General features: G+C 42.2%; 1 protein-coding gene across 6 annotated transcripts in view; it reads right to left on the reverse strand.

The window, feature by feature from the left end:
• The window catches only part of GRM7 (glutamate metabotropic receptor 7), a 260,837-nt gene that overhangs the window by 76,264 nt on the left and 169,969 nt on the right, over nucleotides 1-14,604 (reverse strand). For 5 of the 6 annotated variants that reach the window (XM_072044279.1, XM_072044276.1, XM_027467423.3 and 2 more), the window contains exons 6-7: nucleotides 6,036-6,236; nucleotides 227-366 (exon numbers count right to left, since the gene is read on the reverse strand). In XM_072044279.1, the coding sequence (XP_071900380.1) occupies nucleotides 227-366; nucleotides 6,036-6,236 (341 nt within the window). Of the gene's footprint in view, nucleotides 1-226; nucleotides 367-1,981; nucleotides 3,045-6,035; nucleotides 6,237-14,604 lie in introns of those variants that run through there. The other variant, XM_072044280.1, reaches the window with a different exon arrangement.

Consider the following 14,604-nt stretch of genomic DNA (forward strand, 5'->3'; position numbering starts at 1 on the left):
CTAATGTCCCTATTCATCTGAGGAGCTTTGGTATTCACAGCACAGAGAAAAGGTGGCAGAACAAAGTAAAAGATGACACAATGCAAAAAATAAAGTACTACGTAGCTGCAAAGAAATGGTAAAGATTGTTAAGTTTTGCATGGTGGAAAAAAATAAAATGACCATTTAGTGAGTGCACCTGAAAGAAAACAAACAAACAAAAAAGTAAAGAACAGAAAGGACTCACGTTGAGCTGGAGATCGTCTGTCCACTGGCCGACGAGGCGGTAGCCTGGGGTGCTGGTGTTGGTGGTGTGGTACTGGAAGATGTCATAGCGTCCTGGTGCATCACCATTTTTGTTAAACATCACTGGAGTGCCAGCACTACCTGGGGGAAGGAAACGAGACAAAATCCAACCAAAAAAAAAAAAAAAATAGCCAAAGCTTTACGATAGCTATTTTATTTAGTCAAGGTTGAGAGTTTTCAGACTGGCAATGTATTTCAGGCAAAGGTTATCTATCACCCCAACCACCTAAACCAGCTACTTTTGGACATGGTGGAATAATCTTAGCCCTCTTCTGGTGATTAATTACCACCGCCCAAACCCACTGACTGAAAATATAAAACAAGGCAAAACTAAATCAGCCTTACTTCACTCAAGCTTTGCACACAGCAAGAAATATCAGAAGGCTTTTCTTCCTGCCCTCCAGCCTCCCTTCCCATCTCTCTTTCCTTAGGGAGTTCTTTAGTGAAAATCATGCCTGTGAATGGAGCCTCTAAATGATTTTTTTTCCCCCCAGAAAACGTTCCATCTGCTTCTGAGAGATACTGCTGTCAGAAGTCAGCCCAGGTCTAGTGAATCTTGACTGGCATCCAGAAATAGCTTCCTCCTCCACAATATGTTCTTATGCCTGTAATCAGCATGCGGTTGGGATGGAAAAGCACAGACAAAACTACAGGAAGGCCGTTCCTTGGGTGCTCCCCTATGTGGGCTCCGTGATTCTGACACGGGCTGAGAAGTGTCTTGGTTGGGAGCTGTTCAGGATCATGATGCTGAATTAGCTTTATCCGCCACACACCAAGGTAACTACATGTAATGTGTGATGAAATGCAGGGCAAGCAGCAAGGCAAGGAACCCCTAACCTTCCTCCACACCTGGTGCTGAGCAGAGCCAGCCCCAGCTCTGATCACTCGGTGCTGGCACAAACCATTCCTGGTCCTAAGACAGGCAAGTGCTCACCAGGGCAGCTGCATTTTAATTACCGTGCCATTAGATGTGAATCTTCTCCTAAATGAGAATTCAAGTCACTGCTGCACTTCCTCAGCAATCTAGGTGAAAACTTCGGGGGTGACATTTATTTTGAGATGCATTAAAATAGGTTTCAGGGTGGTAGAGTAATATTGTGTCAAGATTGAAGATTATGACAATGCTCCAGTATCTCTATATTCAAAGCTTCCTCCCTCTGTGTAACATTTTTTTTCCCCTAAAGCAATGAAAAATCTCTCCTGTAGTAGCACTGAACTTTAAGATTATGGTTTTCTTCATGATTCCCATTCTTCATTGAATTCCAGTGAGCAAAAGAAGATTTGAAGGGGTAAATTAGCATAGTTTCTGCTCCAGCCCTGGTAGATTGTTTCCTGCCCATCCTGCAAGCCTCCAAGATCAGATATAGACTCAGCTGAAAGACTAGCTCAGAAAATCTTCCACTGAAATCTCTCCTCCCAGGTTCCTATGAGCACAAGGCCAATATTTAATTGTCATTACAGATTAATGTAGCCAGAATACACTTACAGTGAAAACACTTAGAAGGAATAAGGAGGACTGGCTGTAATTCCTTGGCTCATACTAAAAGTCAGCACAAATGGTAAATGGGATTTAGCTAATCATGGCTTTTAAAAGGTTGTATATTATTAGTTAAGCTTTTTTTTTTTTTATTTTCCTTTTCTTTCCTTTTTTTTTTTCTTCTCTCTCTTTTTTTTTTTTTTTTTTTTCCCCCTTTCCTCACAGAACTGACAAAAAGGAAAGTACAATTCAAAGTCTACGAGCTCAAGCGCTGCTCCCAAAATGCACCACAGACGTTTGTGGCTGCCCCTCTCAGTCCCGTTCTGACCAAAACCCAGCCTGGACACGAAGAAGAGATCACAGCTGCACATCATGTTACTGTGCTCTGGGGAAGCAGTAAAACTCTGGGTAGGTTACTGCCAGTTGTTTGTGCAGCTGCATGCAGACAGCCTTTAGGGCCGATTTTAACTGTCAGCATTTAACAGCAGTGGTGGGCTTGGGTGCTGCAGGTCTGCAGCCAGCACCGCCCAGCATCAGGTGCTGGGTCACCTCCCCAGCTCAGCTCCCTGGGACACCAGCCTTATGCACGGATACTTGATAGTCAGCAGGAAACGCCTGTTGCTGTTTTCAGGTCTGTCACCATTTATGCTTTAAAATTATACAGGAAAAAAAGTCTGTGAAAAGTCAGGGATCGGCAGGGAAGACGACTAGCTATGGAACCACAAAGAACTGTGATAATCTCAGGTCAGAAGTCAAGCAGAGGCTTCCCATTTTCCAGCTTTGAAGTTGGAGTAATTGGACTCCCAGCCAAGGATCTGCTTCGTAAGTGCAAACCTTCCTTAACCTTTGTGTGGGCTCTGGTGCATGTTTCAGTGCTCTTTCTGCAGGGACCCTGCCACTTCTGTCCTGGTTAAAAATTGTTCCAGCATTTCAGTCTCTCCTTGCAGCTCCACTTCTTTGTGCACTCAGGAAAATAACACGTATGTAGGAAAGCCTCATTGTGGAGAAGAAAGGATTTTCAGAAATGATCCTATTTATTATTTGACTTCTTGATCTTATAATTATTGTAATATATGGTTGATGAGTTGTTTTTATTTTCCTTCTGCTAGGATTTGTACGAGTTTTGTTACAGCTCCAGCAAGCACTTCAGAAACTGAGTAGTAGCCTGCAGGCTGCAGCTTCTTGCTCCTTCAGAGGCTATGACAATTTAATTCATCTTCAGTTCCCAACAAATAATCTGTCCTCGCACTACACAGATGGAGAGTACATAACACACATTCACCTGCAGGATGCATTTGAAAAAACCACACAGGATCGGACTGAATTTGTATGAATTCAATCTCTTAATCACCACAAGATGAGAAATGAATTAATAGGAGGAGGACAGGGTGCTAGCCAGGTGTGACTAGCTAAGGTGTTTCTTTATTATTCAGCTCATGCTGACTGCAGCTTAAGGACCCAAAGGGCTCACAAGTAGCAAAGCCTTTACCTTTTTCACTGGGGACACTTTGCATGGTGAGATTTTCAGCATCTCACTGCATGAGCACTTGGGGTTTGAAATTTTCCATATTTTGGGGCTTTTTGTTCTCAAGATAATGTGACAAGATCAAAATTCATACTGAGCTCCTAGTACAAATCCAGTCTCTTCATTAAAGATTGCTCGAGCTCTTTCTGCATGAATGTCATTACCTGTGCAAGGAAAAGGCTCCAGAAGCAGGGACATGCAGGGTGGCTCCAGCTGCACAGTCACAAAGAAATCTATTACATAGAAAGAGGGTCTCGAGCTAATGGGCTCACAATGCTTGAAAACGGCTCTATTTTTCCCTCTCTGGCTCACAATTTGGGTGAAACACTCCCACTGTTCTCCTCTGTTTTTACTGCAGATTGTGGTAGAAGACCAGTAGGAACGGGATTTTAAGCACAGACTAACTGATATTTTCCACCCCTGTCCCCAAGAGGAATTCAATGGCTGCACTGGTGACCCAGAGAAGGGCAGGGTAAGGGCAAGGCTAAAATGGAGACAGATGAAGCAAGCCCAGTAGCCCAGCTGTAGTGTGACAGCCAAGGAACATGTGGGCACCAGCATCCCCAGAGCTCCCCGGCTTCATCGAAACAGCACTACACCACCCAGACCTGCAGAAGCCTCTCTCACAGCTTCTTCTATTCCCGCATCCCTCTGCATTTTTCTGGCTGGCTGGCGAGTTGTATGATGGTTTTTTATCCTGTGCCACTGGGATGGCTGAATCAACCCACAGCAACTCTGGGAATTTACTTTTATACGACATGGAAAAACAGCAGGATCCACAAAACCTCTCCCCATAGTCACAGGAACCAGCCCCAAAAGGCTTGCAGCTGAACACTGCGCACGGGTGTGCAAACCCATGAGCAATCAGGCTAAACTCCACACCTGGATACCAAACCTTAAAGGAAGTGGTTCTTTTCAGGGAAATGGCTAAAGCTAGATGGCCATGAGAGATTTAAAAGTTTTAAAACTGTTTTCACTTAGTCATTTGCTTTTTTTCCATTGGAGGGAAGGAGAATGGCAATTTCAAGTCCCTCTGCTGGATGTGAGTTACGTGTGTACAAGCAAAGAAAAACACCATATGGCAATGTAAATCAATCAGAAATGGAGGAAAAAAAAAGTCAACTTTTAAAATCCTGACCAAAAAAAAACCCACAAACAAACAAACCAGAAATAAGGAAAACAAAGTCAGAATAAACCAATTCTTGGAGCTAGGCAGTAGGCAAAATTAACTGGGCACCCAGTCTCTCAAATTATTTCTCAGCTCTGTTAAAATAGCTAGATGGATATTCAACATCTGTATATGCAAGAACTCTCTAATGATGATCCATGACTTGTTATCCAGCACTAAAACTGACATGGCATGATGCGTTAAATAATGCTGTACTTCTATGTGAGTTTGTCCTATGGGAAAGGAAAAACAAACAACAACAACAAACTTCCACAATGAGGAAGGTAGAAGAACTCTTCAGGCTTTCTCAGATTATTCATCTCAAAATTTGCTCCTGGCTGTAATTAACACCACTGCTTCAAGGGAGGAAATTGCAATCTCCTGATATTCACCTTGCTTTTCATAGGGTTGTTTATACAGGAATGAAAAAATGTCCTTGGCACAAGCGACAAAACTTGATCATGAAATACCATCTGTGTGCATACTGTTCAGTCTCCCAGGTCCTGTTGGTTGTATGTGAGCTTTAAATTTATTAATAAAAGTGTTTATTACTAGATTATGGCAAGAAACACCTCTGCACGCTGTCCAATGAGGATATGAAGCTTTCACAAACTCTTCTTCTGAGGCAGCGACACCCCTGGCTACCTCCCATGTTTCAAAAGGATATTTTTTCAGTGCTTTCCTAAATCTGTTTTACATGTATATTTGGAGGTCTAACTTCTGGTTAGATCTCAGATCTCTAACCTTATACAGAAATAGGACAGAGCAGTCAGAGCTCCTGGTATGTACATTAGCAAGGTTTATGATGGGGAAATAACATTAGGTTTGTAATGCTACCTCTGAAAGCGATCTACTCTGCTGTCTCTAGTTGGAGGTGAGTGTTAATGAAACTAATAAAGTTACAGTAAAACATACAGAGGCAGAGAAATTTTGCTAATATTTACGCTTGGTTCATACAGTGCAATGCAGAGAAAAATAAATGAAAGCCCATTGTGCTGTATGAAACTTAGGGCTGGTATTGCAACCACCACTGCCCCCTTGGAAGGAGTTGACAGATATGTGATAAGCAAAGAGAAAGTTGCCCCATCCTCATTCTTGGGATGTTTCATTTCCTCTAAATACTTACCAGAGGAATGAAGGCTGGAGTAACTGTTCTGTCTAAATAGTAGTTCCAATTCTGCAAACGGACCTGTGCTTTAGCTGTCCTCCCCCTTCTCTTGAGCATGGAACTAAGTTGGGCTCAGGGTACCAGAATTTCCCCCAGTTAGTTTTCTCCAAGTAGAGGAAACAATATAGAGAAACGGGCGTAACAAAGGCAAACTTAGGCATTTACTTAGCTATTTCTCCCCTAGGAAATGACAGGCTTCAAAAGGCAACAATTTCTTTCTCTGCACTGGAGTATCCTATTTGCCTTGGCTAAAACATGTTTTCAAATAGACACTAAATAAACACAGTCTTCTGCCACAAACTCTAGCAAAGCTATTAAAAAAAGCATTAATCTGAACTGAATGAGGTGAAATTAAATGAAAAAAAAAATAGACAGGTCAATATGCTACCGAGGAAGCAGTCTCTCAGCTCACCGTTGAAGTTAACGCTGCGGATGTACTTGAGCAGCTTTTTGCCTCCCGCGTGCTCCATCTCGGGGCAGACCCCCGGGTAGTCGGCACAGAGGTCCTTGTTCATGTGGTGGAGTGCGTGCGCCATGGCGTACACGGCATCGATCACGAACTGCACCTTCCCCTCCTGCTCGTAGTGCGAGTCTTTGCCAATTCGCTCCTGCCCTGCACAGATACACACACAGAAGGACAGTAAGGAGCAGTGCTTGCCTGATGCCAGGTACAAATGAACCCTCTTGGGGCCCATTTAACAAATGTCTTTTAGGCAATACAATGCAAAACTTTGGGTTATGGTTTTACTAATTAAAACAAACAAAAGTCACCTTTCTTTCTTCATATTAGAATCATCAACACTTCTTAAGTTATTTTACCATAGTCCAGAGAAACAAATCCTCCCATAATCACAAACTCAAAACCGTAACCCACTGGGACCATCTCAGAGAGACAGAGAAAACACCAGGCTCTGCACGCTCCCAAAGTATGTCTTTGAAAGAAGAAAGCATTTAAAATAAAGCACAGCTGGTATTTTAAAGTCTAATGTTTTGTTCTGTTTCAAATCCCAGTCTCTAATTGAAAGACAGAGCCAGATTGAGGGAAGAAAGAATCACTTCAGATGCAACCAAAGGGGTGCTCAGGAGAATCGAGCACACATGCCTGCTATTCGCGTACCGTGGGGAAGCTCAGTATGTTTGTGTTAACTATGCACCCCTCTTCCCCAGACCTGCAGAGACTGAAACGTCCTTTAGAATCCACTGATTGCTTTTAAAATATTTTAGCAGCTGAGGACTTAAGGAATCCAAACCCTTAATGCAATCTGAACTGCAACTGGGGGAAAGCAGTGCTTTGAAAGTCATTTCCTTATCACCGCAGCACCCAGCGTGGTAGAAAGTACAAACCCTCAGTGATATTCTCATCCAATGGGCCAATGCATAAAAAGCCTGAGAGAGGGGAAGCATTTTGCAGATGGAACATGGGAATGCAGAAATTAAACCACAGAGACCCTAAAAATAAAGACTCTATAGCAGCAACAAAGGTGAACGTCATACTTTAAGTAACCTGTTTGTGCCCAAAACATTCACTCTTGGACTTAGATGAAAGCATCACGTGGTGATGTGATGGTAAGGCCAGGTGATAAGACAGCTTTCTTGTTTTTATTGTTGTAGGAGCAGATAACCAGGTGCCTCTGCAATTAATTAGCAAACCAAATGGTATTTTCAGAATCTAAAACAATTCACAATGGGTTAAGAATTGTTACTTTTTTTTTTTTCTTCTGAATTGTCTGCTAGAACCTCATCTTACCTTGGCTGAGTAACACCAGCATAGATCAATCTGTCCAGCTGCCAAACTTGTGATTATACTTACCTATCTCACCAGGGTTTTGTGAAACATAATTACTGCTCATTAAGTGTTCTGAGCTGCATCAATGAAAGCAGCAGAAGTGCAATCTATTATTTTCCACGTGGGCACTGCAGCCCACTTGTTCCACCTGCAGCATGACACTTTCCAACCTCACGTCAGCCCTGATCTCCCTCCTGCAGTACTGGCAGGTCTGGGCACTGCCAGCAGCACTAAAAAATTGCCCTCAGAATCATGCAAATATTTTAGGGACTTTCAAAGCGAATGTTCACTTGGGGGAAAGATGCCATTGTAACATCCTTAATTAGAAATAGGGACCAGTGAATTTAAATTAGCTGATTGATACCAATCAGAAAAGGAAATCAAGTTGTTAATGACTGAGAACTAATGATTTTAGTAGAGGCAAGAAGCCCATTTTCCTGTTGCTGCTAGTATGTTTGCATCTCTGCCTCCCATGCTACTGAACTACAGCTTTACTGGAGCAGAGCTTTGCGTCCTGAGCACCTCCCCACAGAGCACTGCCATGCTCTCACACAGCCAGCACCAGGCAGCAGCTCACGTCCTCTGCACCAAGCCTTCATGTCCTGGAGTCACTGAAGGACTAGACACCCAAAAAGGAACTGACCTACATTGCCAGAAACCCATCAGTCCCAACAATCTTTTTTTTCCTTCTTTGAGTGTAGGGGTGGGGGGCCAGAATTATTAACAAGCAGAGATCAACACCTTCTTACAGAGATACTACAAGCACAAAAAATATCTAAACCTGTCCAAAAGAGTGATGTGGCTGAAAGTAAGCAAAAATATAACCCCCTATATGAACACATTTAATTATCTACACCTTTTCACATTCATAGGTTCACTCCCTAATTACCATACTGCAGCACTGAAGTCTCAGACTACCAACCTAGCAATTTGGGTTGACATTCCCTCTACCAAAGCCCTTTAATTTTAAATTTCAACTACAATGCTGGAAACATTGAAATACTGCAAATAATTCAGCAGGGTGAGAGCTTCCAGCCTGTGAAGATTCACATACTGTCCTTTTCATTATTTGACTCCCCTCTCATTGATTACAGACCTTATTACATTTCCAGGCCCTGACGAGCAAAATGCTTTTAAGTGGTTTCAGCTCAGCTACATAACCAAATTAGCAATGCAACAGAAATGCATGCCAAGGGAAGAGAATCTAGGATTTAAATTCTGCACACAAACAATACTGATTAGGCATATTAAGTTCCAGAAGCACAGCTGAATACACAGCAGAAAGAAAACCTTTAGCAGTGAAGGTAACTGTACAAGAAACCTGAGCAAGATCCACTTAAAAGAAAAAAAAAAAAAGCTACGTTAACAATTTCAAAGCACAAAAATCAAAAGAAATTAACTAGATTTGAAAATCTTAATTGAATTTCCAGTAACAAGAATCGCCTCTACTGAAAATAGCCATTTAACTGAGTATTAAACATCCAGGATTTGTGTACAGTCAAGTTAGGGAGTCAAACACAACTACCCACCCAGAAAGGCAAGCATGAATTTCATTATACAATTAGAGAACTTACATGAAAAAAGAGTATACTAGCGTTCTTACAAGCAAGATTGAATTATGTTTTAAAGAAAAGGACTTCAGTGCAATTAGTTTGGCCTAAATTTGATCTAGCAAAAAATCAAAAAACAAAACAAAAACACCTTCAAATCAATAGTCATGTTTTACATGTCAAATAGCCTTCAGGCTTTATTACTAAAAAAAAAATCCAAATTAATGGGCTTTCTAGTGTTTCCTCTAGTTCACACCAAACTAACATCACAGTAAGGCAGCAAGCAGCAAGTCAGGCCCAAGGTCTGCTCTCCAACAGGATGGGCACAATTTTAACATTTCATTTTCCAATTTCAGCGTTATTTTGGCAAGTATTTTGCTGTCTTTATCTGCAGAACATTACACCCCATGCTTTAGGAATAGCTTCTGTGTATATGACTGTAAACAAATTCAATTATTAATTATTCCTGGAAGAGAAAGAAATCCACAGAAGCCATTAGCTTCTTGCAGACAAAAGCAGCCGTACCAGCAGCTTCAGCACTGATGAACTTAGGTGTTGGATGCAGCAAGAAACAGAGCGACGACTCGTGATCAGAAGACACCAAGCAACACAGAAGGGAAACAAAGTCCATTTGTACTGTGATGTGCAAGTCTTCTGTTCTTTGTGTGTCCCTGCTCCTTAAAGCATGCTTAAAAAAACCCTACATGCTAACTTTGTGATCTTCAGGAGCCACATAATAACATTATTTTCTTCAACAATGAAGTAGCTGACACCTGAGACACATGCACACAAAGTGATTTCAAGAGAATGCACTTTTGTACCACGGATTTGAAATGAAGTACCTTGGGATGTCAGGAGAAGGAAGAAACACAAAAGCAATTTATTGACACGAGCATTTTTTGCTTCCAAAAGATCTGTTTGAAGGTGATGACAAATAATTTAACCTCACTTCCCACTAGAGTCTCAAGTGCTCATCATTGTGATTCCTAAGAGACTGAACAGCTTTGGTCTCCTGCTTCAGGCAAATCTTCACAAGAGAATAATACTGCAACAAAGGGGGTGAGGGGAACAACAGAGCAGCAAGAATACGGCGATGAAGAAGTCCTCTCACACGATCTCCTTCAGATGACAGAAATGAAATGTGGGTTGAAGAACTCCTGGTCATACTTTTTGCACCGCCACAAATGCAAGGCTTAGGCTTCCTTGTGCAGGAAGTGAGATGAGAGCTTGGTTTTTCACATTGTCTCCTTCACTTGAGTTTTCTGGACTCTTCACTGATACTCACGAATGTAGGGGATACGATGTGAAGTGTAAATAGCATTGCAAGGATTTTTTTATGACACATAATTCATACAATGGACAGACATCAAAATCCCAGTTCTTCAGTGCTTATATCAGATGAACGTAGGCATCAGCTTATTTTCTGGAGAATTAAACACATTCTCAAAGGAATTTATGTAATGATACTGCTGAGGACCTGGTGACAGTCATTGTTAACAAGAGACAGAAGTTAAAGGCTGCGGGATGCTCGCAGTGTTGAGCGAGCAGCCATTACTTGTACAACTCAGAATTCAGCAGCCGGCTCAGTGCTGGCAGAAAAACACGCACTCTTCACACGACAGCACATTTAGCAGCCTGAGGCCTGTGAGCAAAGGGACGGCCGTGCTGCAGCACCTGAAGGACCAGGCCGTAGCTGTATGTGCCCATACGTGCTGTTCCCTAATGGCACTGAGGCTTCAGTGCACAGAGCTCAGCCAGCGCAGCTGCTGCTGTGCTTGTGCCTCTCCAGAAACAGGCACAACAGCACAGAGCAAGCAGATCCATCTTAACAGACAAGGACCTACACGCAGGGCTCTCCAGAACAGGAGCAGAGCTATTACTCCTCTGATATTCGCACGCGGCACAGGCACTGCTGTACACACAGAAGCTGTAAAATCTTGAGGCTTCTCCAAATAAGATCTTTATTTGAAAGTAGCTGAATACTAGAGCTTGAGAAAAGCTAACAATATGCTAGAGTAAATATTGTAATTTAAACATGAGGAGTATGACAATCAGGACTCTTTGCAATATAATCCATGTATTGTCTTTTTACAAAGAAATACAAGATCCAATAATACTGCTATGTAGTTACAGTCAACTATCCGGCCCATCCTAATTCAGAAGATCTCATTATAGACAAAAGCCTTTATCTCAACACCATCAATTCAATCCCCATGGATTTTGTTGGGGAAAGCAGATGAACTTCCAAGTTTCTACTTCTAACTGAACAATGTCTTTCCGTGCTAGGAGAAAACGTCAGCCTAAACATCACCTCCTGCATACGATGGTGAGTGGCAGAAGGAGGGTCCGGGCAGCAGCACAGCCCTGGACAAGAGAGCACCCTCCCTTGTGCTGGTGCACCCCATTTGTGCCTTATGGCCATGTCTCCAGCTCCTCCTCTGTAACGTCCCAGATCCACACAGCTCTACTGCCTCGTGCGGCTCTGACAGGGAGAGGTAACACGTGGAAATTAGACCAGTTACTCTGTGCTGATAACAAGCAGGGATAACTTTTATAACTGGAATGAGTGGGGGTTCTGTTTAGTTAGCACACATTGACCTGCTGTCAGACATCACCATAAGATATATAAAGGGGGATACAACTGTACTCAGTGATTAAGTCACCAAAACCCACCAAAAGTGAATGCAGCCAGCTTTAACTATGCCGACACAGCTAATACTCCCTAATCAAAATTAGGAAACCAGGCTCTCTTGCAGCCTTACAATGCGTCCCTTACTGCTCCTCTGCCAACCCCAGTCTGCCGCAGTCTGCAGACAGACTTCATGCAATGAGTTTTGTGAAGCTACTTCCACTTCCATCTGTCAGATCATGATTTTTTCTCAATTACACTGATTCAGCCCACTGTAACAGTTCTGTTCTCAGGTGTGTACGTGTATCTAAGAGAATAGATTTTAGATTAGAAAACTGACCTTTCCTACTCAAGATGTTGCTGTGCATTCAGCACTCCTATTAAAACATCTGCAGTAGATGTCATTTATACTCAATGCTGAAGTACCACAGTCATAAAAAATCAGCACCGGGCTAGCCAACGGTGATGTAAGTCACAGACACTTCACAGCTTTAACGTGCTAATGTGCAAATGAAGAAATCTCCCTGCAGCAATAATTGCCAGTGAAATCAGAGATCAAGTAAATGCATAGAAAAAGCACTGCTTAACTATTAAAAGTCTGAAATTGGAGCTATCTTTATATTTAAGCACCTGGGTAAAAATACAGGTTGCAAATAAATGAATATACGTAAATAGCAAGGATAGAGTCATTGAATCACAGGGCTTTGCTGTCAAATCATCTTGAAAGCCCAGAAATATAAGCATTGCTAAGAAATATATTTCAGAAACCTAGCAGAGTTCAGAAAACAATAAAACTGGTTCACCCCAAGAATAAACTCTTCAAGGTTGGTTTAACGTTGGCTGAATCAAGCGCTGAAGGATTCTTTTAGGAATTTCAGGTATACATGTTTTGAGGTACTATGATGCTAAATGAGATTAACTTTTTGAATTGAAAGTTCATAGGTCATTAAGCTTTAATGCACACTTAGACAATCTAATACTGTATAGAGGAATATTTTGTTTAGAAATAGTTGCAAATAGCCAGTCAGCTTACACACTAGTGCACAATGTGGTTCATTTGCTCCTGAACACATCACATTTTTCAGAAAAAAAATAAGATTTTTCTTTCTCACGGGTGTCAGTGTCGGTATGTTTAGACACACAGAAGGCTGTTGAAGTATTTACAAAATAAGATGCTATGCAGTGTGTTATGAGAACAAAGAACTGAAACTCATGGTTTCAAATTGAAGTCAAACTTTCCCTGACCATGCAACCTCACGTACGCCTCATGAGCTCTGAACTACAGCTAAAACTGTATTGGGCCAGAGAATTCAAAGGAGTCATCTGAAGATGAGCTGGACTTGATAAGAAGCAGTTTACTGGAGAACATAGTTTCATTCATGAGATGTTTTGGATTCCCCCCCCCCTCCTCTTTCTTTCTTAAACATTGCAGTTTAAGAGGGACCCTCTAACAAATATGACATACGACATGAAAGACAATCAGCATTAGAAAGAAGAAAAGACAGCAGAAGTTGTCAATGGAAACATGTTGCAAAAACACAAATCAGCAACTCAGTGGCAAGGGAATATTATGCAGGCATCCCGAGAAAAGAAGAGCAGGCCATACCAGCAAAGCAGAAAAATAACTACCCAGAGCACTTATTTACCAGCATCAGGACACAGGATGTAATTGAGAAGATAAATTTTCCATCCTGGTCTGCCCTTTAACCTTATTCATAGCTAGCAGGGCAAGCAAAAGAAAATAAATTTTACTCTTTACAGTTTCTGCACTGCAATATGATATACCTCGCACATGGGTGCATTAACACACATTTCATACCTTGGAGCTGGGAGGAGAAAATGCAGAGTCATGTCTCTAACAAGTGCTAACCAAAAGCTTTCTTGCTCTTGCCTACATCATCAATCGCACACCACAAAATCCTGGGACAAAATCCACCCTGAGACACAGCTGTGTAAATCCTGCTGTGTCCTGTGGCAACTGGGAAAGGTACCTGAGGGGAGAATTTGGCCGATGAGCAATTGTTTTGTGATCTGAATATGGGATTCACAGCCACCAACCTTTCAGAAATACTTAAAGCTTGTCAGTGCCTTGATGAACTGCTGCTGCTTAGAGCTAGACGACAGTCCCGGACTACTGCCTAGGCAGGATTTCTTATAAATGATGGGCAATCATAAAAGGACCTGGGCAGGCAGAAAAGAATGTACCATCACTGGTCAATATTTGGAAAAAAAACTATATATATATATAGTTTTAAATTGTTCTATGACAAGAAAATAGCAGGAGGAATAGCAACAGAGCCTGGACCTCCAGTCTTCGTCATTCAACCACAGCACTTACATGTACAAGTATGTCAATTTGCCCATCGTGGCTTTACAGAGAGAGATACAGTTCCTCCGTTTTACAGGGGAAAAAAATAAATATGTTGTTGCACAGAAAGGTGACTGATAGCTGAACTTACTGAACTCTTCAGTCCTGTGCACCCTTGGAGGTGCATTTCAAGGCAGGCTTATGTCAAGCCCACCCTCAAGAGGCAGAAGGTTTTTCAAACCAGAGATTCTTGGACAGAAGAAAAATGTGTTGCAGTTAGTTTGGACCCTCCCAAACCTGCCTGAGGAGCTCCTCGTATTTGATGTAGGGCCCAGACACAGAGATATCCATTTATCTCCAGCAGCTGTATCACTGATGGGAAGGTGGTGCTGAGAAGAGCCCTGCTGCCCCCTCCCAGCACCAGGCAGCTTTCTGACGAGGGTCCACTTTCACCCTTGCATCCCAGAGACAGCAAATACCCATTTACATAACACTGTCATTCCAGACCTTGAGAAGCACCCTCTGCTCTCGCAGCCCTCCACACCACCAGTGGCAATCAGTCTAAATTCAGCCCCCCTCCCTGACACAATTTATATGGCACACCAAACCATGCAGGTCTTTTGCCATCCTGAAGTCCAAGAGATGTTCAACCTAATGAATACCATAAAGCTGATCTCATAAAAAGTGAATCACACACACCACTGTTCC

The sequence above is a fragment of the Anas platyrhynchos genome, chromosome 13, assembly GCF_047663525.1.
Source record: "Anas platyrhynchos isolate ZD024472 breed Pekin duck chromosome 13, IASCAAS_PekinDuck_T2T, whole genome shotgun sequence".
NCBI classification, from domain to species: Eukaryota; Metazoa; Chordata; class Aves; order Anseriformes; family Anatidae; genus Anas; species Anas platyrhynchos.